This window comes from Schistocerca nitens, chromosome 1 (genome assembly GCF_023898315.1).
Source record: "Schistocerca nitens isolate TAMUIC-IGC-003100 chromosome 1, iqSchNite1.1, whole genome shotgun sequence".
NCBI lineage: Eukaryota > Metazoa > Arthropoda > Insecta > Orthoptera > Acrididae > Schistocerca > Schistocerca nitens.
Genome location: NC_064614.1, coordinates 994,709,111 through 994,735,501, shown reverse-complemented (window position 1 = coordinate 994,735,501; position 26,391 = coordinate 994,709,111). Strand labels below are relative to the sequence as shown.

At 41.8% G+C, this 26,391-nt stretch overlaps 1 protein-coding gene across 4 annotated transcripts in view; it reads left to right on the top strand.

Moving 5' to 3' along the window:
• The window catches only part of LOC126195326 (COMM domain-containing protein 4), a 537,275-nt gene that overhangs the window by 470,685 nt on the left and 40,199 nt on the right, over window positions 1-26,391 (top strand). For all 4 annotated transcript variants that reach the window (XM_049933918.1, XM_049933913.1, XM_049933905.1 and 1 more), the window contains 3 exons: window positions 50-93; window positions 21,635-21,706; window positions 21,923-21,988. In XM_049933918.1, the coding sequence (XP_049789875.1) occupies window positions 91-93; window positions 21,635-21,706; window positions 21,923-21,988 (141 nt within the window). In that variant the 5' untranslated portion in view covers window positions 50-90. The remainder of the gene's footprint in view (window positions 1-49; window positions 94-21,634; window positions 21,707-21,922; window positions 21,989-26,391) is intronic.

Sequence of the window (26,391 nt, the reverse complement as noted above, 5' to 3'; positions counted from 1 at the left end):
TATGTTTCCCATTCCTTTTTACATTTCATGCGTCTTTTCTCTTTTCCAGATTCATCCCAGCCTGAGAATACTTGATTCGTCTGCTTCATTATGGTGAGTGTACTTTGTTACTATTGTTTTTAAATCCAAAACATGTACTTGACAACAATAACACTGTTTTCAATCTTATTAAAAATAGTACATTATTATGGGCTAATAATTTACAGGTACTATCAAAGAGGAAAACTACGATTAAAATGTAACCTTCAGTCGGAGACGGGGCATTGAAGGTGAAGCAACAAGCTCGTATTATAGGAGAACGCGAAAGTAAAGCAGTGGTATTCTTTTCAGCGAAACATATCGTTTGCCTTATTCAGCTAACGGAAACCAAGGAAAACACAAATCTGGATGTCACACGGGTGTCAGAAGTCCGTTCCAGTCAGTCGCTAGTCCAGTTCCTTGTGAGCTGCTGCTCCTCACTCAGCTAGTACTGTCGTATGCTGAACGTTATTTTTTTACAAAATACTACGGTAGGAGATAAAGTCAAGATTATCTTACATGAATGGCCGATTGCAACAAATCGGTTGACATACATACACGAATACGTTGAGTGAAAGAGCAACAAGAGATTGAATACTAAAAGAAGCAGGACACATGATTTAATTGGCAATTTCTCGAAGAAAAGTCTAAAAATGTCACGACGGAATCGTACGAAAGCGAATGGGAGACAGTTTCCCACCGAGTCACTAAATTAACATCGATTAAAAAATGACGCCACTATGCCGATGACTTGCCTTGGTAGGCAGAAGGTGGGATTACAGAAGGATAGGAAAGTAAACCGGAGGCGTTTGTGATGCACCGTGGCCGTGCCCTGTCGTTACTAATTTATGTCTTGTGAAGAGCACACACTATCAGTGATAGCGAAAGCAGACGATACTAGAGGTAATATAGTATGTACCTTCTACCTCACAACGAAGATCTGGGATCTGTGGAGGATACGACAAACAATATGCACTGTATAAGAACGCTGCATTGAACACTAGCGATACACTCGGCTTCTACACCCCAATAAATCGGCAATGGCTGAACATTATACTTCCAATGGCCATTCCATGGATAGGAAAGTCAAGATACTGGCCACAGCCTTACCTTTCTGGGATTCATTGGTCAAGCAAATTATGTAAACACCATTAGCAGACAACCTGCTCAGTAGGTATGAGGGTTCCAGTTTGACAAATCAAGGAAAACCTTCCGTGGATAGGAAAGTCAGGGTACTGGCCATAGCTTTATCCTACTGGGATTCAGTGGTCAAGCTAGCTGTGTAAATATCATTAGCAGACAACCTGCTCAATCGGTACGAGGGTTTCCAGATTGACAAATCAAGGAAACCCGAGACAAATATCGGTCTTTCCCGACAATTAGTAAATTCAAGCATGGTCCAGTCCTATGATTTTATCGATCGGAAGTTGCCGTATGGATGCAATTATATCTTTCATACATTTCATGGAGCTAAGAAAAAAAATTACTCCACTCGCCATCTTCAGACATCTTCTATTCAGTATTGTCAAAATAATTGATATTTCGTTCATCGTAAGTTACAGAGAAAGTTCCTTTTCTACTTATTATCTTCTTTTGCCGGTCACAATTAAGAAACATACAAGCCATGTTCTTTCATCAGAGATACCTGGCATTGTATCGGGTGTCTTATCGATAATGTTCGTTGCTAATATGTAAGGTAATTTCTCTCTTTAAAAAAATTTTTTTTTCTTTTACATAGTGATTTTCAACATGCATTCTATTGCGCTATTAATATCCCGTTTTACCAGAATTCAGTTATTTCTGATATAATTATCCAATTAATTCATTCAATGTATATTCTTCACTCTGCTAAATAAATACTGTGGTGGGTTATTGGCTTTAAAGAATAAAGCAGAATGGATTTTCAGTTTATTTATTTTGGAAATCGTATTGGAAATCTACTTTGGGCTAAACAGAGGAATAATTTGTTATGCTGGAACGTAATATTCCGTTTAATTTTTCCCCATTGCCTACACTCGCTAGTTTGCTTGTCACAGATTTCTCCGGATTGAACTATTCTTGGTTTTTCCGAAAAAGAAAACCAACTAGTTGGCATCATCGCTCTTTTCCTATTTCTTAAACATTGAATCAATAATTATCCACCTCAGGTGTTGGGTCTCACTACTCTGTTAACCCCGGTGAAATGGTTACAAAATCGAGGTGGATACTCGAAGCAGCCTGTTGTTTAAGTAGTAAATAAAGCAGTTCCATGCTTCCTATAATTCCATAACCTCGAACCGCAAATCGAGCAACAAAGAGGTTTTTTGTGTGTTTGAGTATTAAATATACCTAAAACTTCTCGAACTACCTGTAAAATATTAACAGTAGCATCTATTTTACCACTAAAATACCACAGTACTCAAAATAACATACTTCCATCAAATAAGCAGTCACCGTTCTCACCAGTAGCGATCAATACAATTGCCGACCTAATAAATTTCCCTGAAATATGTCTCCAAGGCTTTTCGAGACATAGTTTACTTAGTAATCAACTAATGATCACTATTTTTCCCGAACAGAGCATTCCATCATTGTACTGTGAAAGTAAAGGTTCCACCTTTTGTATCCAAATCTTGATGGGAAAAAAAACACCGAATACGACAGTAAGTAGAATTCAACCACTGCTTGTAGCAAAATGTACCCAATGTATCGCAAAGAAAATGTTTTCCTCTTAGCAATGAAGTTAACATACTCCACCGACCAACTAACCCAGTTGATTGGAAACCAAAAACTCAAGTCCTTAAAAAAACTGTGATTCTAAGTACAAATTATAAAAAAAATCAAAGGAACAGTGTTAATTTTCACTTTTAACTTTTACTAATAGCATCTAATGGCTGTCAGTTGTCTTTCCACCTGCCAGCATTAATGCTGTGGGCGTTCATTGCCATCGCTGTATAGCATCCTATGCATTAAATGAGTAAAAAGTATATAGTAGTAAACAATATTCATCCTATCTGGTGTAATAAGTCATTTATTTAACTTTACAATGGCTGTAAATGACCTTAACGTTAATCTGTGAATCGGACTCGTTACAGAAGTGCAGGTTCTAATGTCGATAAATGAAATAATAGCCTAATTATTAATCAAGGAATCCTGTCTACCACCAGATAGGATACCAATGCTTGACACACTATAAATCCGAAACAGTGAGTGCTCAGTATTTGATCTTGCAGAAAACTGATTATATTTCATAAATCAGAATTAAGATAATAGTCAAGATAACACAGAGATACTTCTTTCGACATTGTATTCAACATAGAATATTATGCAGTCATACATTCTTCTCAGAAGTGAGAAGTCAGAAGTGATCGCAAAAGAGATCAACCAGAAATATGCGACCTGGAATGTACTCCACTAATATTCACCCTTTTTAGTTCGGATGAGCTGAGAGCTCCTGCTTTCTCCATAAAGGTCAACATCATAATAATATTTGAATATTAATCTACAGTTTATTCAGCAAATCACAATTCACATAAATTAAACAACAACATTATCATTAGTATTCAGTCTAACATTTATCTGTACATAAGGTTGCGATCCAGCTTGCTTACGCGACGAATTATTATTATTTTGTCCCGTCTCGTGCTCTTTTTAACAAAGCCGCTGCACCTCGTGTAGTGAGATAATAGCATACCCGCGAATGCTAGGACCGAGCGCGCAGTACTACAGCACGTGGCGATCGTGAACGTACACTGAGTACAGCCCAACTGGCTAGCGTGGTGTCCAAAAGCATGGTCAGGAACAAACACTGAACTAACGGAACGTGACAGCGTGAATAATTTAACAACAAAAAATACAAAGGAGCATAGGCCCAGTAAAAAAAAGTTCGGCTGGTTCTAGCATGCGACAGACAGTGGAGTCTGCACGGCCGGTAGAGGAAAGTTAACAACGACTTCTGAGACGCTATCCAACGTCTGCAACACTCGCGCCACTTTACGATGGATTCGCATATCACTGCGACTCTCGAACGCGAACAACACCTCGTCTTACATGCATGAATCTGGCAAAGATACCAAATCCTTCCCACCTCCCTTTAACCCTTTGAGTCCCAATAACATTAAAAAACTAATTTAAAAATTTTTCATAAAATTGACCTTTATCATCATATAAGCAACGAATACAAGAAGAAACAGGCAAAAAGTAAGCAATCAGTTGTTTTAAGAAGCTGGTTTCATTTCTTAATATAATTTTAAAATTTGTCACAAAATTACACTCTGTTATAATAAGCAAAAAATACAAAAATAATTTGGCAAAAATAAACAATCAATATCTTTAAGGTGGTGTTTCACTTTTGAACCGCTGGAACATACAGCTTTCAACCACCCATCATTTCATTAGATATATCGGAAAGCTGTTTCCACAAGCACCTGGTCTTATGCCTCCTCTGGTAGGAGGGACAATAGAGAGAATTTTTGGGGGAGGACTGCCTGGTTGTGAGCACACGCTGAAGAGGCAGTCACCGCGTGCTCGATGGCGGAATAAACTACTGGCCAATACATGTGTCGCTGGGTCAGTGTTTTCATTCCCGACATTCCCCAGTGTGCTGCATGTAACATAGGCCTCTGCCGAAGGCATTGTCACTACGATGGTGGCATAACAGTGCGGCAATTCTGATCTTCCTTATTAGCTGTAGGCTACTGTTGGCAAGCTTGAGCCTATCGTGAAGGTCGAAGTATCCGAGATCTGATTCTGACCCCATGGGAAGAACGTTCGGCCATCCCCGCTGCACCGCTTAATTACTTTTCGCAGGGGTGGATCCTCACTCGTAGCTGCCGCAGTTTCCCACTGTCAACAGAAATTCGTTTAGAGTATCCTGAAGGAGCTTGTGTTAAGCTGGCCGGAGTGGCCGTGCGGTTCTAGGCGCTTCAGTCTGGAACCGCGCAACCGCTACGGTCGCAGGTTCGAATCCTGCCTCGGGCATGGATGTGTGTGATGTCCTTAGGTTAGTTAGGTTTAAGTTGTTCTAAGTTCTAGGGGACTGATGACCTCAGATGTTAAGTCCCATAGTGCTCAGAGCCATTTGAAGGTGCTTGTCCACTGCAGAACAGGTTACCTTCTGCTTGTGGGAGGTGATAGTGGGACCCACTAGTAACCACGACAATGTTTCTGCATTTGCGTGCTGTGAGGTGGGCCGGTAGTGAATGTCAAGAATAAATACTCACAAGGAACCCGTTCAGTGCAAAGTCGCGAAAGGCTAATGACGCTCCACATATTGCCTGTTATGCACTCACAATATTGGCTGCTAATTGAAATAGGGGGGCGGGAATGGAGGTATCCAATGGTGAGCACAGTATGAGGCTACGGGAGCGTAGCTGAACTGCCTAGTCGACGAGTAACTTAAAACAGTACTACAGTGCTAGTGGTGTTTATTCAAAGCAGAGCAATGGCAACGATAAACAAAGCAAACATTGCACTATACCTACAACAATAGTAGCCGAAATTGACATTTCGTCAGAGAGGAATTCAAGAAATTTTGCAGAATGAGGAAGTGCCAGATGAAATATTAGCGTTTCTGCAAGATAAGTCAGCGGAATCCGTAGTGTCGTATACGCTCGACTGTGCGGGCAATTTACATGAGGAGTACAATGACGACGAAACGTGCTTGACAAGAGAAAGTGATATTGAAACAGGTGTCGAACCATGTAGTTTATCATCCTTGTCGGACAGGATGCCACAAATCCCGTCCCCAGTGACTCGTACTAAATGGAAATCGTTGCCCAAGAAGCGGGTTCTAAACATAATTACGTATGTGAAAGATCATCTGCAGCATAGTGAAAAAACAATTATGAACAGATTTCGAATAATTCCGCTGCAATATGACCGTGTAGTGCATAAGAGAAGCTACGGATATTCAAGGGAGGACAAGGGGCTCCTGTTACAAAAACTGGTCTTTGCGCTTTTCAAGGATGCTCGATACAGTTTACAGGACGTGCATGATAATAGTGACCTCAAATACCGCGAGACATAGATTTCAAGGGAAGCAGTTTATTGTTTGCATAACTTCAAACAGTGTTCCATATAGAGTATTTGACTGAGTTCTGGACATTGTCTTAAATTATGTCATTTTATGCTCCTAACACGCCTTTTTCCTCTTTAATTTCAGTATTCTTTTATAAAAACGGAAATGAAATTCAAATAATTTGAAAGCCCCTAAAACTCTCCATTCGAGTCATGTGATGCCTGTGACGTCACAGGCTAGCTCGCTGCCCTTACTGTCATAATACTGATTTCACAGTGATGTCTTGATTTGGGATTTAATTTTCAGCAAATGGATTACAAATGGTGTGTAGTACCGTACTGTACTAATACACCTATAAAAACTCCTGAAAAGTTTTTTTTGGGTGTTCCATATAATGAGAAGGTGAGCAAAATGTGGTTACGGTGTACCGGTAAATTGCCACCACGTGGATGCAGAGGTTCACTAACTCAATTAAAAATGTGTTGCCCATTAAGTTACCTCCGAGATATGCTCTCTCACCGTCATAACGAGGGGCAGTATCACTCAGCGAAATTAAACTCCTAGTCAGAGGAGGAGGAGGACATGAACATTAGTTTTTAACGTCCTGTCGACAATGAGGTTATTGGAGATCAGGATGGCCAGACGCGGGTTTGAACCCTAGTCCTCCCGAAAGCGAGTCCAGTGTGCTAACCACTGCGCCACCTCGATCGGTTTTCTAGTGGGCGTGATCTTGCAAAAGCAGTAGGGAATATTTACGTCACAGCAAGTAAGAGTGGAAAAATGAGCGTAGGAGAACTAAAACTATGGTATGAACACTGGTTTGGCTATTAGCTGATCTTAATAACTTGCTTTTGCTTGATTCCTGGTTTGTGTATAAAAATAATACTCCTTTAGAGCAAAATATCACTCCTGATAAGTGTGTGACATTGCAATTCATACCACCTGGAACCACTAGACAAATTCAGCCTCTGGGTGGGTTTTTTTTCCGTGCCTATAAAACATTATCTGATCAGCAAGAACACTATGACCACCTACTTAATAGCCGGTTCGATAGAGCTCAGATCTGGAGCGTGTTGGGAGGCCATGACATCAACTGGAACTTGCCACTATATTCCTCGAACCATTCCATCACACTCCTAGCCTTGACATGGCGCATTACCTTCTTGAAAAATGCCACTGCCGTCGTAAAACATGATCATCATGAAGGGGTGTGCGTCGTCTGCAATCAATGTACGATACTCCTTGGCCGTCATGGTGCCTTGCACGAGCTCTACTGGACGCATGGATGCCCACGTGAACGTTGCTCAGAGCATAATGGAGCTGAACTCGCGCGCTCCCATCGGTATGGTGTGTACAGGGTGTCAGCCAGTCAAGGAATATTTTAGGGAATTGGTTTTAAAAAAAATATTTCAACGGCCCCAGTCAGATCTTTACAAGTTTTCTCTCAGAGAAACTTCAGCTGTGCCTACGGGGCATAGGGTGCCTGCCTTTCAGAACCGAGGCAGTTCTGCCCAGTTTAAGCTGGTGATAAGAGACGCCTTGAAGCCTCTGCTGAAACTGCTATAGAATTCACACCTTTGGCTCTACTCAATAGCGAGCGTGGGATGCAGGTCACGTGTGTGGACTCTGGAGGATTATGCAGTGCAGAACACAGTTGCTTCGCTCTCTTGTGGCCCAGACCTCGAGCAGAACAGGCGTCATTCTTGGGAGGCAGAGCCTCTGCGTTCCATGACTGGACACTGACATAAGTTAACATGAGCCGCCTCCCCATCCGTTGCCCACATATTTAGTTGTTCGTCCTCCTCGACTGGCCTACACCTGGTAACTTCCGATCCTAGGCACGCCCCCTTGTATACCGTACATTGAAATATATTCTCTTCATTTTATCTAATTTCCTTTTCTGTCATTTAGCCGCAGCCCTGGATGCCAAATTAAAAGTCCTAACCGCCCAACCTCCTGTACGTTGTCGTAGTAAGCAGAATCCAACAACCTTCTTCCCCCTCTTCCTGCCCACGTACAGCTGAAGAAGGTATCGGTATTCATCAGGTCACGTGTGTGGACTCTGGAGGATTATGCAGTGCAGAACACAGTTGCTTCGCTCTCTTGTGACCCAGACGTCGAGCAGAACAGGCGTCTTTCTTGGGAGGCAGAGCATCTGCGTTCCATGACTGGGCATTGACATTCTGCCATTGCGCCAATGTCAATGGACACGTGCACATTTCAGCCGTAGTTGCCCTTGACGTGGAGTTAACATTGGCACGTGCATGGGTCGTCGGCTGCGGAGGCCTATTTTTAAGAGTGTTGGGTGCACTGTGCATTCAGACACATCTGTACTCTGCCCAGCATGTTCGTTCCGCCACAGTTCGCCACCTGTCCTGTTTTACCAGCCTGCCTAGCCTACGACGTCCGACAGTTGTAATGAGGGGTAGCCGCCAAACCCCAAGACGTCTGGAAGTAGTTTCATCCTGGTTTCGCCACGTGTTGAAGACTTTCGCCGCATCTCTCCTCGAACACCCTACGAGTCGTGCAGTTCCCGAATCGCTCGTACCGGGTCATCACAACCTCCCCTCAGTCAAACTCAGATAGATCGCTTGCCTTCCCGTTTCTACACATAGACAGCATGCTCACCGATGCCACTTGAAAAGTTCGTGTGTCTGAATAGCGGCCACTCAAAGCCAGGTGACGCTGCTTTCGCCTGGATGGATTTATATCGATAGTAGATCGGTGGTCATGATGTTCTGGCTAATCAGTCTATTATAGAACTGTCTGTAGCTATGCGTTAAAGGATAGCGAGGTTCACGATAAGCTCCCCGACAGACTGTTTCATATTCTTTTGCATGCCATCACATTCCATCAGTCCTCGTCACCCCGTTACACCAGTATGATTCTATATGCATTCTTTAAGAGTGGATATCTAGCTGAACGTCCTGCACGGTTCGTAACTCCCAAGAAGTTAGTCACCGATCTTGATGCGAACCTTAGTGATCACTGTGGCGCAATTTTTCATTCGGTGTTCATGGTTCAACTTAACAGCTTGCTTTGAACATTTCTTGAATGTCGACAATGTCCATTTTATGAAGTGTTCAAGAATGTTCAAATGTGTGTGAATTCTTCTGGGACCAAACTGCCGAGGTCATCGGCCGCTAGACTTACTCTACTTCAACTAACTTATGCTATGAACAACACACACACCCATGCCCGAGGGAGGACTCTAACCTCCGGCGGCACGGAACGCACAATCCGTGACATAGCGCCTCTAACCACGCGGCCACTCCGCGCTGTTTGTGAAGTGTAGCACATACAACCCATAGAAGGTTGATTTCTGCACTCCTGGACACTCACTTTCTATCTACCTTCTGTTGCACATGGTGAGTTATTAGCAGCTAATATTTTTCTTGTCATAATTTTTCATCAACACTTTCAAACGAGCCTTAGCAACGATTGAAATTGCGATATCCCTTTCAAGGGGTTCTTTGCCAGAAACATGACCAAATGCCGTAAACACTGTCATTCTATACAGAGGCTTCCACTGGGTAGAAAACAGGGAGATGAGCGGCTTATGGTCTGTAAAGAGATGGAAAGTAGTGCCTCATATGATTGTGAGTCAGCAGCTCGTGGTCTTGCGGTAGCGTTCTCGTTTCCCGCGCAGGGGGTTCCGGGTTCGATTCCCGGCGGGATCAGGGATTTTCCGTGCCTCGAGATGATTGGATGTTGTTGTGTTGTCTTCAACATCATCATTCATCCCCATTACGGTCGGAGGAAGGCAATGGAAAACCGCCTGCGCTAGGACCTTGCCTAGTCGGCGGTGCACGTGTCCCGCATCGTCTCCTAAGCTCCACGGAGTATGGGACCTCATCATCATCATATGATTGTGAGTGTCTCCTTTTCAATCTGTGAATAATTTATTTGTGCTTCCGACAGCGTATTTGAGGTGAACGCAGTAGCCTGCTCCGACCTGCACTTCTGTGAGGGAGAACGCACCGATGCTGTATTGGCATGAATCTGTGGCCAGAATTAAGGGCTAACTGGGGCTGAACGTGGCCAAACACGGAATGGAGTGTAGGCGTTGCTTCAATTTCTGGAAAACGTGTTGACTCAAACTTCGCTTCTTTCTTATGAAACTGATTTAACAGGTGACCAAAGTGGGCAGCCTGTCGCATGGATTTCATGTAGTAATTTATCTTCCTTAAATACTCTAGTGGAGTCGCAGATGGGTCCGATTCTTGACTGTGAACAACTTCTCGTCTGATGTTGCGGTATAACAATCTTCCTGGTCATAATTATTGTCAAAAAATCAAATAAATCAAGCTAAAACTCATTACCTATATTAATCTTGAATATCGTAGCTAAAATAAAAGTTCTTGAAGTCTGATGGGTGTAACTCAGATAGTAATATAAATAAATAAATGTTGATGTGAGCTTACTTCTTTTCGATGCTCTGCTGCAGCTGATTATTCCCGTAAGTTTCTTAAGTAATGATGGGCATGAAAACACCATTATTCTCCAATAATGTGAAATGTCCAAAAGTGTACGCAGATTCAGAACTCTGAATGTTATTTATTTCTTGACTCGATGTTACTTCACACAGTGCAGCTCAAAATGTCACATTGTACTGGACTACTCCTCGCTTCTTGAGGACTTACGGACATTCGCTGACATTGTTACATATAGTAGTATCGTTCATTACGATCAGAGAAATTGTTCAAAAATACAGAAAATGGTATCATTCGGTGGTTACAATTACAATACACTACTGGCCATTAAAATTGCTACACCACGAAGATGACGTGCTACAGACGCGAAATTTAACCGACAGGAAGAAGATGCTGTGATATGCAAATGATTAACTTTTCAGAGCATTCACACAAGGTTGGCACTTGTCGTGACACCTACAACCTGCTCACATGAGGAATGTTTCCAACCGATTTCTCATACATAAACAGCAGTTGGGCGGCGTTGCCAGTTGAAACGTTGTTGTGATGCCTCGTGTAAGGAGGAGAAATGCGTACCATCACGTTTCCGACTTTGATAAAGGTCGGATTGTAGCCTATCACGATTGCGGTTTATCGTATCGCGACATTGCTGCTCGCGTTGATCGAGATCCAATGACTGTTAGAAGAATATGGAATCGGTGGGTTCAGGAGGGTAATACGGAACGCCATGCTGAATCCCAATGGCCTCGTATCACTAGCAGTTGAGATGACAGGCATCTTATCCGCATGGCTGTCACGGATCGTACAGCCACGTCTCGATCCCTGAGTCAACAGACGGGGACGTTTGCGATACAACAACCATCTGCACGAACAGTTCGAAGACGTTTGCAGCAGCATGGACTATCAGCACGTACACCATTACTGCGGTTACCCTTGACGCTGCATCACAGACAGGAGCGCCTACGATGGTGTACTCAACGACGAACTTGGGTGCACGAATGGCAAAACGTCATTTTTTCGGATGAATCCAGGTTATGTTTACATCATCATGAGGGTCGCATCCGTGTTTGGCGACATCGCGGTGAGCGCACATTGGAAGCGTGTATTCGTCATCGCCATACTAGCGTGATGGTATTGCCATTGTTTACACGTCTCGGTCACCTCTTCGTCGCATTGACGGCATTCTGAACAATGGACGTTACATTTCAGATGTGTTACGACCCGTGGCTCTACCCTTCATTCGATCCCTGCGAAACCCTACATTTCAGCAGGATAATGCACGACCGCATGTTGCAGGTCCTGTACGGGCCTTTCTGGATACAGAAAATGTTCGACTGCTGCCCTGGCCAGCACATTCTCCAGATCTCTCACCAATTGAAAGCGTCTGGTCAATGGTGGCCGAGCAACTGGCTCGTCACAATACACCAGTCACTATTCTTGATGAACTGTGGTACCGTGTTGAAGCTGCTTGGGCAGGTGTACCTGTACACGCCATCCAAGCTCTGTTTGACTCAGTGCCCAGGCGAATGAAAGCCGTTATTATGGCCAGAGGTGGTTGTTCTGGGTACTGATTTCTCAGGATGTATGCACCCAAATTGCGTGAAAATGTAATCACATGTCAGTTCTAGTATAACATATTTGTCCAATGAATACCCGTTTGTCATCTGCATTTCTTCTTGGTGTAGCAATTTTAATGGCAGTGTATATATGTCGTTTCCATGTAAAAATAAGTGAAATGATTAAAATAAACAACGGTGATTACATTTCTGTTAACTGCACTGAAACTACATTATCCCAAATAATCCTACCTTGTTGCCTGCTTCAAATATGACATTTTTTTTAGTGTAGACGGAATTTCAATATACAATCCAGTAGCCTAAATAAACACTTCGTTTACATTCGGAATTTAGTTTCGTATTGTGAATTTCAGTAATCACGAAGTAATTAGATGTTTTTATGTTAAACAATAGTGTAAAAATTGCAAGCGCCGCTACCAATGAGTGGAAATACTTTTAGATACTACTTTGACATGAAGTTGTTGAAAATCACACTTACATAATATATGGGTCCTACCTAAGGACACAACTGTTAATCAGGCGATCCAAATTATCTTCGGAATCATATGAAAAATGGGCTGTTGAGTTTCAATGTGCATGATATCAGAGAAACCGTCTAGATGTTTGTCTCATTCAACCAGAAGAGAAGGCAAACCATAAATCTGGGTGTCCACATGGGGATTTGGAAACTGTTTCACCCATGTGCCTTATGAACTGTTCCACCTCACTCGGCTAGCACTATCATGTTTTGAGCGTTATTTCTGACAAAAGGGTACGTTGGGAAATGAAAGAGTGAAGATTTCTGTGTATTAAAGACCATTTGATACAAATTGGTTGTGGTTCACACAAGGATAGGTGGAGTAAAAGAGCACCAGTGATGGCATACCAAAAAAAAGCAACTATAATACGTAATTTAGGTAGCAATTCTCCTCTAAGGATGTCTGAAAGCGCCATGAGGAATCCGACAAAAGCAAACTGCAGACTGTTTACCGCAGAACTGATAACACCGATTGAGAAATGACGCCACAGTGCCGGTGATGCATCTGGATAAGTCAGTGCTTTGCCGCCGATTGAGGATGAATATAAAGCGCCCAGAAATAAAATCATGAACGATATAGATAAAAGAAACTAAGCTGATTAAATCAGAATAATTATTCACAATACGAGAGGTAATTATAAAGTTCTAATTATCACTTCAAAAAAATACTTAAGTGATTAATTTTTTGCTATCGGGTTCATGCCTACAGCCGTGGTACACACTGAAATACTCGCGCCACAGTATCGTAACACAACATTGTAGAAACGAAGCAAAGTGGTTCAGGCCATTGACAGAGCAAAGTTTCGTGCGGTAATTCGTTTTCTGCATGCGAAGAGGAACTACCCAGGCTGAGTTGGCGGAAGTGTACGGCCTAATGCATAAAAATAAAAAGGGTGGTTAGGTGGAACAGGCGTTTCTAGTAGAGTCAAAAGAGTCTGAATGACGAAGAATCGAATTGTCGGAGCATCTCTCTCTGAAGGACTGGGAATCGCAAGAGAAGTGGAGGCACTGGAACTTGAAGAGGCGATAGTGGGAAAAGTAGAAAATCAGTCACGAATCGCAATTCAACATCTCGCATTACATTTGGTACATGCAAATATGCCTTCTGGGTTCCGCAACTACTCACACGCATGCAAAAAGCCCGCCGAATGACAGCAGAGTCAGTGGCTTGGAGTGTAACACTTCATAACACTCGCACTGATCGCGTTACCGCCGTGAGAGCGGACCCAGAAAGCGCAGATCTATGAGCCTGAGCAATCATGTGCGTCTGGGTTATCCAGTCAATGAACGTATGTACTCGCTAACATCTATATCATGAACTACACCGAGCGGAAAAAGTCATGGGACACTTCCTGGCCGGCCGCTGTGGCCGAGCGGTTCTGGGCTCTTCAGTCCGAAACCGCGCTGCTGCTACTGTCGCAGGTTCGAATCCTGCCCCGGGCGTGGATGTCTGTAGTGTCCTTAGGTTGGTTAGGTTTAAGTAGCTCTAAGTCTAGCGGACTGATGACCTCAGATGTTAAGTCCCATAGTGCTTAGAGCCATTTGAACCATTTGCACTTACTGAGAGCATTCCGGGCCTCCTTTTGCTTGCCGTCGTGTAGCAACTCGACGTAGCATGGTCTCAAGAAGTCGTTGTAAGTTCCCTGTAGAAATATTCAGCCATCCTCTATAGCCGTCCATAATTGGGAAAGTGTTGACAGTGCAGGATCTTGTGCACGAACAGACCTCTGGATTGCGTCCCAGAAATGTTCGATGGGATTCATGTCGGGCAGTCTGGTCGGCTGTATCATTCGCTGGAATTGTCGAGAATGTTTAATACAGTTGTGAACAATTGTGGCCCAGTGACATCGCGCATTGTTGTCCGTAACAGTTCCATCGTTGTTGGAACATGAAGTTCATGAATGGCTGCAAAAGGTCTTCAAGTAGCTGAAAATAACCATTTCCAGTAAATGGTGAGTTCAGTTCGACCAGAGGACCCAGTTCATTCGATCTAAACACAGCCCGCACCATTATGGAGCAACCACCGGGTTGCACACTACCTTGTTCACAACTTGGATCCATAACTTCATGGGGGTCTGCGCCACTCTCGAACCCTACCATCAGCTCTTACCAGCCGAAGTCGGGACTTATCTAACCGGCCACAATTTTCCAGTCGTCTAAGGCCCAACCGATATGGTCACGAGTCCAGAAGCAAAAGCAGTCGCGTCGGTCGTCTCCTGCCATGGCTCATTAAAGCCAGATTTCGCTGCATGTCTTAACGGACATGGTCGTCGTACGTCCAACATTGATTTCTGGGTTATTTCACACAGCGTTTCTTGTTGTTGGCACTGACTTTTCTATTCAAACGCCACTGCTCTCGTTAAGTGGAGGCCATCGGCCACTGTATTGTGTGCGGTGAAAGATAGTGCCTGTATCTCGTATTCTCGCCACGCTCTTGACACTATGGATCTCGGACTATTGAATTGTCTAGCGGTTTCCGAAGTGGAACATCCCATGCGTCAAGCTGCAACTGTCATTCCGTGTTGAGAGTCTGTTAATTCTTGTGATGCGGCCGTAATCACGTCGAAAACTTTTTCGCATAAATCACCTGGATACAAAAGCCAGCTCCGTCAATGCAGTGCCCTTCTATACATTGTGTACGCTATTACTGTCATCTTCATATGTGGATATCGCTATCCCATGACTTTTGGCGCTTCGCGTGTACTCCTCATGCCACCTTACGATGTGTGACGGAGGGTATCTATGACAACGTAACCCGGGCGGCGAAACTATGTTGCATCGCGCTTGGCATGTACGCTCTAGGCAGTAAACTTTCCCATGATGCACGTTGCCTATATTGAAGCGTCTGCCGTTCCTCTTTAATCCCAGCTGTTAACTGACCCATACTAAGGAGAATTGGTCAAGAACCTAAATGAGTCCTTTGGAATGCACTTCTTTTGTGGATGAATTAATTTCCTTAGAATTGATCTGATAAATCTGAGCCTGGCATCTGCTTTTCTATAGCTATTTTTAAGCAGTCATTCCGCTTAAGATACTTTCACTGAGGTTTTTTAGTTACATTACCTCTCGAAATGATATAAATTAAATTACATGACCAGTGACCAAAAAATATAGATTATATTGTGTTGGCAGAAGAGCCACCAACACCGTGTTACTAGAGGAGGCCGAAATGCACGCGTTTTAGCTCACGCAGGCTGGCGTGAGGAGGGAACAACTATACTGACGTGAGGTCTGGAACATGACAAGGAATTAGAATTCAGAAAGCGGACGTAATTAGTTTGATACTTAACTTTAATCCATTAATGATGAACGTCGCTCTCGACGGTACATGAGTCACAATATTATCTGTTCGGAAGACATAGTAACTGACTATGGCGCCTTGCTAGGTCATAGCAAATGACGTAGCTGAAGGCTATGCTAAACTGTCGTCTCTGCAAATGAGAGCGTATGTAGACAGTGAACCATCGCTAGCAAAGTCGGCTGTACAACTGAGGCGAGTGCTTGAGAATCTCTCTAGACTAGACCTGCCGTGTGGCGGCGCTCAGTCTGCAATCACTGATAGTGGCGATACGCGGGTCCGACGTATACTAACGGACCGCGACCGATTTAAAGGCTACCACCTAGCAAGTGTGGTGTCTGGCGGTGACACCACAGATTAAAAATTGTGAGCGGGAGTCAAACCGTCGCCTCATACGCACATGTTTCAAAGCTCGAACACTATCACTTGACCACCATGCACTCTTACGCACAGGTACATCAGTTACGTAATAGGCGCGTAAAACTTCTCTTGCAATTTTCTCAATATTACAAGAGTGGTGCACCTTACTACTTACACATGATGTTGTTTTAATGGCCTGCTAAAGATGTACAAAGTTTGAAGTAAATTTGTGATCCCAGCGTCGTGGCCTCCCCTTTTCAGTTATCCGCGAATAAAGCAGAGTGCACAGTTCACAGTTCACTCAATATTAATCACTGTCTTTCTCCAGTTCACACGATAAGGTATACATATTAATTAGATGTTTTAACGGTGTCTTTACACACGAAAACCAAAACAACAGCCACATCAAATGTCCTCGTCATACTTTACCACTCGCTTATTGATGGTCGAAAACAGGCTCTTATGCCAAAGATACAAACAGTCTCATAGAAACTTTCCGACAGTGTATTATTTGAGTGTATTAACATTTATTGCTAAACATAATGAATAAAACAAAAACCATCAGGAAAACATTATTATAAATGAAAAGCTTTAGTTTGCTTTTGTTCTACACATTGGTGTAAGCCTTCCTACGCTTTATTCTTTGCCATCTTACATAATAATTTTCTGTTCTCCATAATATCTGTAGTTACGTTGTTTCGAAAATCATTGTGAACTGATTGCACTTCACTTTATCCAACACTTTAACAAAATACATCATCAAACATTAACCAAGTTACAGATATTGTCATAATTGGGAAAAGTCTTCTTTCGAGGCAGCCTATGGGTAGTCGCGATCCAAAAAAAAATACAAAGGCATTGATTAATTGTCTACTGACAATATTCTGAGATGGTACATCAACCGCATTCTGAGCCATTCGATATTTAGCATTGTAGAGAGCTCCTTCCGTTTCGCTATGCAGGGTCATTCACGAAATTAGGCAAATATTTTAATATGTTATTCTATAAGTAAAACTAAAGAAAAAAGTTAATATAAATATAGGTCCGCAAATGTTCAGTTACGGAGTTTTGGCTAATAAAAGATTTTGCCTGAAATTTAGCAATTTCGCTAATATGAAGCGATCGCAAAACTGTACGAGGTTAAAGTAAAGCACGGTTTCCATTTATTTTGTTGTTATTGATCTGGTGAATCTAATGAAACGTGTTCCAGACGTGTATCTGCAGTAGTTTTCCAGAACATCCAGAGAAGCAAAGATTATTATACAAGTAAATTTATTTACTTTCCATTAAAAATGTAGAAACGTTTATGTCATTGTTGGCAACCTTGACTGAGTTATTTCAGTCGTTTGCTAACCTTGAAACGCGTTAGGTTTCTGTATTTTTCAGTGAAAGAACATAATAACAACAATGTATTTAAGTGAAACCACATAGTAACTGTTGTAGTTTGTAGATTATTTATGAAGTAGGGATATCTTTCAAATTTACGTCAGAAGAAGACGCCGATATGGTGTTTGTTTATGGCACATGTGATGGTAATTCTGCGGCTGCAGTTAACGAATATCGCATACGTTATCCAACTCGGAGGATTCCGAACGCACGAACCATTAGCGGAGTATTGCGAATGTTACGGGCGACTTCTGCAGATACACGTCTTTTATTAGCCGTAACTCCGTTACTAAACATTTGCGGAGCTATGTTTATATGAACTTTTTTCTTTAGTTTTACTTGTAGAATCATATAAATATATTTGCATATCTTCGTGAATCACACTGTATGTCATCCATATTTGTCCTACGTGCACACCTTGTAGTTAGCTAAAATATTCTAGAGTCAACGCTCGTAGATTCATATACGTTCTACCACTACAATTTTACTTTATAAGACGCGAGCCTTGTTACTGTTTTCCATTTCTGAGTGACGGCTAATCACCTTTTAGTCTGGTGATCAGCTAGTCTCTGTCTTGTATCTGCTAAAGTGTTTTAGTTGCCTTTCTTTACCTTTTGGTTATAAATTTTTGGTGCACAATAATTTAACGTTACGCAGTGTCCGCACAAAAATATGTATGTATGTGTGTGTGTGTGTGTGTGTGTGTGTGTATGTAAGTAAGAAAGTAATGCACCCAGGAATATTGTCGAACATGAACGTTTTGGTGGTGCTGGTGTTAAGGTGTGGGGAAGCATAATGTTGCACGGGCTTACTGAGCTCCAAATCTTTTAATACGCTACACTCACCGATCAACATTATCGTGACGCGGTGCATTCGGCCCTGACTTCATTTTTATGAATAACAATGCGCAATCGCAGCGAACAGAGGAGGTGGAAAGAGAGGATATTCGGCGGATGGACTCGCCCGCTCGTTCGTCAGACATAAAATCCCATCGAGCACGTGTGGGAAGCGGTTGGGAGACGTATCATCCAGCAGTTGTCAACAGCGCTGACTAAAGGATAGAGCGCCCTACCACAAGAACTTCACTCTGTTAAGAACCATCTCCCTCCATTTGTAATACCCAGGACACCAACATAAATCATTAAACTTCAGTCTAATTATTGTTTTTGAATAAAAGTGTCATTTCTGTTCGTCTTACTGCGCTTTTCTTTCAGTTACCTTCTGCACTATACTGCAGCAGTTCCTGTTATGTATGGACTAAGTTTCATCCAGCTATGGTGCTTGACAGCGACATCATGCGACTGTTAAACATAAAAAATGTGCATTAATAATGAATAATTTAGCTGAGATGTCATTTTTTTGCTTTTTTCATCCAGAGGCCAATTCGAACCGGGGGAAGGGGGAGCGGTCTATGGGGCTTCAACCTGTTATTCCGTAATCTCAAAAGAAAAAATCATTTGCAACATAGCTTTCAGATTTAATAGTCTCAAAAATTTTCCCTCCATTGTAGATGGTATTATAATGCATGAAGAAAACACCTTCGTTTACTTTAGAGACGGCACGGTGATAAAAAAATTATCCATTTCATTACATAAATACGTGCATAATTTGCGTTGCGCTGACGATTCTTATCTTTCCTTTTGAAGCGCAATGAACACCAGATACGTCTCCCCATTCTCTGCTGTCTTAGAATGTCGACGGTCAGGATGTTTCTGTAGGAAGACCGTTACTTCTCAACGTCATAGGACGTTGACGGTACAAATTTTAGGAGATGAATAATTCTGGAGAGATGTCCACTGGAGGGTCTTCTCCCCACTGAGGATATCGCAGATGTATCAAAAGTCGAATAACAAAGATTTCTTTCCAAATCAGCCTCAAATATATTCACTACCCACTGCCCAATATCACTTCTAATCTGTCAGCTTGTACTTGATATGGTTCAAATGGCTCTGAAGCACTATGGGACTTAACTTCCGAGGTCATCAGTCCCCTAGAACTTAGAACTACTTAAACCTAACTAACCTAAGGACATCACACACATCCATGCCCGAGGCAGGATTCGAACCTGATTGTAGCGCCTAGAACCGCTCGGCCACTCCGGGCGGCCCGTACTTGATATACTTGACGATTTCTGCTGAAGGAACCGCTAAGATCTGATCTTTTAATGCAGCTGGCAAGGAAGCAGAATTTGCTATGGATCTATTCCAAAGCATTTTCGATTTTAGGTACAGCGGTATCGTCTAGTGACGAAACAGAAGATTCTCTCGGAAATTAGTCCTAGATTTCAAGGCTTGAAAATGTTCATTATAAAAACCATCAGCTTCAGTCCATGTACCCCAACTGATTAGGACAGAGTCAGGCGGCAGCACAAGGGCCGATAGTGTGACACACTGCGGGGCTTTGAAACACACTTTCTTGACGTATGAAATTATTTTATTTACTTCTTGGCAGCTGCCGTGCACTTTTTTGGCGATATGTTACAGCGCATGGGGCAGACAATCTGGTTAAAGGCGGATAGACTACGCGTAGGAAGTAAGTGCCTTTAGTGTGTAGGTCGTAGCATCCGAATACATACCGAGATCTTTTTCTTCGTGAATTCCCCCAGCCCGCAGAACTTCGACCGTCAATCACTAAACGAATTGCTGTTAAAGACTTGTGCGTTCCAACACTGTGCAAGAAATCAGTAATGGTTATGAGGGTTTTCTCCGTCGCGATAGCCAGCAGTGAGGTTTCCAAACCAAAATTTAAGTAGTGTTTCCTTGGCCTCAGTCCACCAGGGATCATTTTCCAGCAGTACTTTTCTAGGAGCGATATTCGTTCACTTGAAATTTTGAAATTCGTACCATGGAATGTTGGCAGCAACCATAGTGGAGCACATAAATAAATATTCATTTGTGCAGTTAGGAGTCTTTTGCATATGTGCGTCAATAACATTTGCTTCTTAGACGATTGCTGTGCTTTCGCATCAGTAACATATACAGGTTGGTCCATTGATAGTGACCGGGCCAAATATCTCACGAAATAAGCATCAAACGAAAAAACTACAAAGAACGAAACTCGTCTGGCTTGAAGGGGGAAACCAGATGGCGCTATGGTTGGCCCGTTAGATGGCGCTGCCATAGGTCAAACGGATATCAACTGCGTTTTTTAAATAGGAACCCCCATTTTTCATTACATATTCGTGTAGTACGTAAAGAAATATGAATGTTTTAGTTGGATCACTTTTTTTCGCTTTGTGATAGATGGCGCTGTAATAGTCACAAACATATGGCTCACAATTTTAGACGAACAGTTGGTAACAGGTAGGATTTTTAATATAAATACAGAACTAGGTACGTTTGAACAGCTCAAGTCATACTGTGCCTTGTGTTCTTTTACTAGTCGCAGTGTGTGGCTCTTTGTGTGTGCTACTTTTAAACAGTTTTTTTATCTCCATTTTACAGTCACCCCTTTTTTTTGTCTATTGCCTTCCATGATGTTCCCCTTTTTTTATATCTACGTTCACCATATTCTCTCCTTTGTTATTTTTAAATGTCTTCTATTGTTTGTTCTATGTCTTTTGGCTGAAGAGCAGCGTATATGCTGCTGCCAGCCCGCCCCGATGGGGAATTGAAATACAATAAAGAAAAAGAAAAAAAAAGTTTGAACATTTTATTTCGGTTATTCCAATGTGATTTTATGTAGCATGAAGTTGAAATACCTCTAAACACGCAATGTACTGAAATATGTTAAAATACCTAACAATAAAATGAAGTATCTCAGCGCTGACAATCCGTGAACATATACGCTTCCCACGTGCGTGGAAGCGGATGTAATTCCACAAAAATCCTTGCTCTACTAATGGCAGACATTAACAATGGAAAGCACGGGAATTACTGTTACATTTGACAATCCAACTCAACAAATTTGAACTGTTATTCTTTTTTTCTTGCTCATGTCACTCATGCTGATATGCAAATGCAGTAGCCACGTGTTTATTCGTAACTACAGCTGCCTTTACATCATTGTTGTATTTGTTGAAGAAAGTAACAGGCACTTCTTTTTCAGAGGTTCCGGTTCTGCGGAGATCTGGACTGCCCAGATTGGATTCTTGCAGAAATAAATACGTTGGCGCGTATGGTACGTATACTGTAGTTCACAAGTCATTTATATGCATGTTGCACTTGACACGTATCATTTTAGGACATTCTTAACTGATCACGTTGTGTGGTCCTCGTCAATTGATAGTCACTTACATTGACTGGAAATATTTTAAAAAATGGTATCCATTCGAAATATAACCTACGCAGTTCTACGCCCAGGCACGTTACTTATTGAGCATTTTTCTTGTTCCAGACGTCAATTAAAATGAAGCTGCTTTGCCAGCAGGTAGCACGGTCGCTTATAGGAGAGGACATCGACGTAAGTATCTCCTAGTCTGGGTTTTACTTTTTTCCTCTAACCGCTCGTTTTTACACTTTTCATGTAGTAGAAACTGTAGAAAATAACGCTACAGGTAGCTTATATTAATGTTTGTATTGTAAAAATACTAATTTTTTGTAGATGAATATGAACAAGATACAGCCAGCGTTTCATGAAGCAAACTGTGTTCATTTGCCGCTAAAACTTAAAATGGTGGTGTTACAGATGTAACTCAGCAAATTGAAGTTGATGCACATGTATTTGAAATTCTCGTAATATCTAAGAGATTCGTCAGTACAGAGAGAACCTTGTATTATTTATATAAAGCACAAGAACAGTATTCGTGAAATTATATCGGACATTAAATAAATTTAGTGAAACTAATAAAAAAGAAGACAAGTAAATGTTACGGATGTAACGTTTTGCTGTTACAGGTGTAACACATTCATTTAACTTATAATGACGGACTGAAATTATATATGAAGGACTGAAATTATGTCTGTGACAGTTGTGTAAACTGAAGTTGAAGGGGGGCGGGGGCGGAGAAAGGAAAGGGAAGAAGCTAATTATATCAGCTGCATCAGAACTTTTTGCGAAATCAGCGGTGATGAGTGAAAATGTGTGCTTGACTAGTAGTCGAACCCAGGATCTCCTGCTCACTAGGCATTTGCGTTAACCACTGTGGCACCTGGACACGGCGTTTATCGCAATTGCGTGACTAACTCGGCATGCTCCCTGGCTGACCCACACTCTCACCTAGCGTTGCCTCTCCATAGTCCCTCATCCATGTCCTTCATGCTCATTAATCCTATATTCCCGCTGGAGGTCGAACGTAAAGGTGCATCTGCACTGAAGTTCGTAGATTCACGGCCCACCAAGGCAAACCAGTTACATGAATGTGTGGTGTCTGTTCTTTCGGACATGACTGAAAGAACACTCGTTCATATAATATCTAACAATGTTGAACTCGTTGTGTAATGGTATATTTATGAATAAGGAAGAGTACTTAGATAACAAAGAACAAATTTAGTTAAAAATTTTAATTTCATTTTAGCGGAAGTTAATCTTTCCCGTGAATCTGTGATCGGCTTTTTATTGGGAAATGTCAGCTTCACTAAGATCATCCTTTTCTGGCCATGCAAATTTATTCTGTGCCCTTTTAAGGAATTTAACAAAAATTTTTTCACACTCTTCGCTGCCAGCTTGTCCAATAAATTAATGGAGATGTCCTCATTCAGTTTTTAACGATAACCTACTGACCAAAAGACAGTGGAAACTTACCATTCAACTACTTATGAAAGAAGTAATGAGGTTATCTTCTCGAACATTCTGTTTTACGATGGGTCTGAAATGGAAGTGTGTACCGTTTTCCTCAGACAACAAACATATTTTAACTGTGTTATTTCCCAACGGTCTGGACACTGCGGATTTAAAGAGTGTTAGGAAGAGATCTGATAGCGCTCTAATGCTGTTGTAACTAATCAGCATGCTTTTTAGCTTCTTTGCTGGAACGTCTAATTATTAATTTTATCAGTTGTGTATTTCGCGCATCGTACATAAGATGTGCCGACAGTAATGAGAGCTTTTCTATCTTTCACACACTGCCGCAGATGTTGCTTCAGCATTCCATTAACATCATCACGAGATCCTTTACATTGGATGTACAAAAGAAAAGCCAGTTCAAGGCAATACCACAATATTCTTTGTTGTAAGTCAAATTAACTGACGTGTTGATCACCTCCATGAGAAAAAAATTCCTTCACTTTAAGATTAGGAAATTTATTTTTTATGTTCGGAAGTATTTTCTGATTACAAACATGAACAACTAGCATATGCTGCAGATAATCAGGTACAATAGCATATGAAACTGGACTGGTAACTGTGTAAGCTGATCCAGTGCAATTAGTGATTTGTTAATTACTGCAGTGTGCGCTCTGCACCCCATCCTGATAATCGATAGCGAACTTTTCTCTGGAATAAATCTAGAGAACACAGATACTACAAGAAACATTTTGAACTTTTGTCTTTTCAAAAAAGGATTACTGGTCAACATTGATAAAACAGTCGAGAAGAAACTTTGGTAATTTGTTCTCTAAAATTGTAATATCATTTATAGAACCTTCCTGCACACTTTCTCTTCTCATTGTTCCACTGACACCTGTTGATGAGTTTATCTGAGCAAGGAGGCAATGAGTTAGGAATTTCTTCGTGCTCCTTCAAATTTCCACAGTTCAGAAGTGTGCCAAAACATCCTTTTGAATCATGTTTTAGAACGCATTAGAGAGTAATGTCTGTAACAGCACTTATGACAATACGTAATGCTGAAAAGTAATTTTTTCCACCAGAAATTTGTCTGTTGTTGCTAATTAGAATAGCATAATATCTTTCTGAGTTCGATGTAGAAACAGCCAACGTTGCAAGAGTCACTTTTTATTTAACTGATTACTAGTTTTGGGTTATCAGAACCAGTTTTCAAATAATCTTGTGAGACGGGAAGTTAAAATTACAGTTTATCCCAACTGTCACAAAAATTATTGAGTGCTTATAACAAGATACCCCTCCCCCCCCCCCCCCCATGAACCATGGACGTTGCCGTTGGTGGGGAGGCTTGCGTGCCTCAACGATACAGATAGCCGTACTGTAGGTGCAACCACAGTGGAGGGGTATCTGTTGAGAGGCCAGACAAACGTGTGGTTCCTGAAGAGGGGCAGCAGCCTTTTCAGTAGTTGCAGGGGCAACAGTCTGGATGATTGACTGATCTGGCCTTGTAACACTAACCAAAACGGCCTTGCTGTGCTGGTACTGCGAACGGCTGAAAGCAAGGGGAAACTACAGCCGTATTTTTTCCCGAGGACATGCAGCTTTACTGTATGATTAAATGATGATGGTATCCTCTTGGGTAAAATATTCCGGAGGTAAAATAGTCTCCCATTCGGATCTCCGGGCGGGGACTACTCAGGAGGACGTCGTTATCAGGAGAATGAAAACTGACGTTCTACGGATCGGAGCGTGGAATGTCAGATCCCTTAATCGGGCAGGCAGGTTAGAAAATTTAAAAAGAGAAATGGATAGGCTAAAGTTAGATATAGTGGGAATTAGTGAAGTTCGGTGGCAGGAGGAACAAGACTTTTGGTCAGGTGAATACAGGGTTATAAATACAAAATCAAATAGGGGTAAATCAGGAGTAGGTTTAATAATGAATAAAAAAATAGGAGTGTGGGTAAGCTACTACAAACAGTATAGTGAACGCATTATTGTGGCCAAGATAGACACGAAGCCCACGCCTACTACAGTAGTACAGGTTTATATGCCAACTAGCTCTGCAAATGATGAAGAAATTGAAGAAATGTATGATGAGATAAAAGAAATTATTCAGGTAGTGAAGGGAGATGAAAATTTAATAGTCATGGGTGACTGCAATTGGACAGTAGGAAAAGGAAGAGAAGGAAACGTAGTATGTGAATATGGATTGGGGCTAAGAAATGAAAGAGGAAGCCGCCTGGTAGAATTTTGCAAAGAGCATAACTTAATCATAGCTAACATTTGGTTCAAGAATTATAAAAGAAGGTTGTACACATGGAAGAATCCTGGAAATACTAGAAGGTATCAGATAGATTATATAATGGTAAGACAGAGATTTAGGAACCAGGTTTTAAATTGTAGGACATTTCCAGGGGCAGATGTGGACTCTGACCACAATCTATTGGTTATGACCTGTAGATTAAAACTGAAGAAACTGCAAAAAGGTGGGAATTTAAGGAGATGGGACCTGGATAAACTAACTAAACCAGAGGTTGTACAGAGTTTCAGGGAGAGCATAAGGGAACAATTGACAGGAATGGGGGAAAGAAATACAGTAGAAGAAGAATGGGTAGCTTTGAGGGATGAAGTAGTGAAGGCAGCAGAGGATCAAGTAGGTAAAAAGACGAGGGCTATTAGAAATCCTTGGGTAATAGAAGAGATACTGAATTTAATTGATAAAAGGAGAAAATACAAAAATGCAGCAAGTGAAGCAGTCAAAAAGGAATACAAACGTCTCAAAAATGAGATCGACAGGAAGTGCAAAATGGCTAAGCAGGGACGGCTAGAGGACAAATGTAAGGATGTAGAGGCTTATCTCACTAGGGGTAAGATAGATACTGCCTACAGGAAAATGAAAGACACATTTGGAGAAAAAAGAACCACTTGCATGAATATCAAGAGCTCAGATGGAAACCCAGTTCTAAGCAAAGAAGGGAAAGCAGGAGGTGGAAGGAGTATATAGAGGGTCTATACAGGGGCGATGTTCTTGACGACAATATTATGGAAATGGGAGGTAGATGAAGATGAAATGGGAGATAAGATACTGCGTGAAGAGTTTGACAGAACACTGAAAGACCTGAGACGAAACAAGGCCCCGGGAG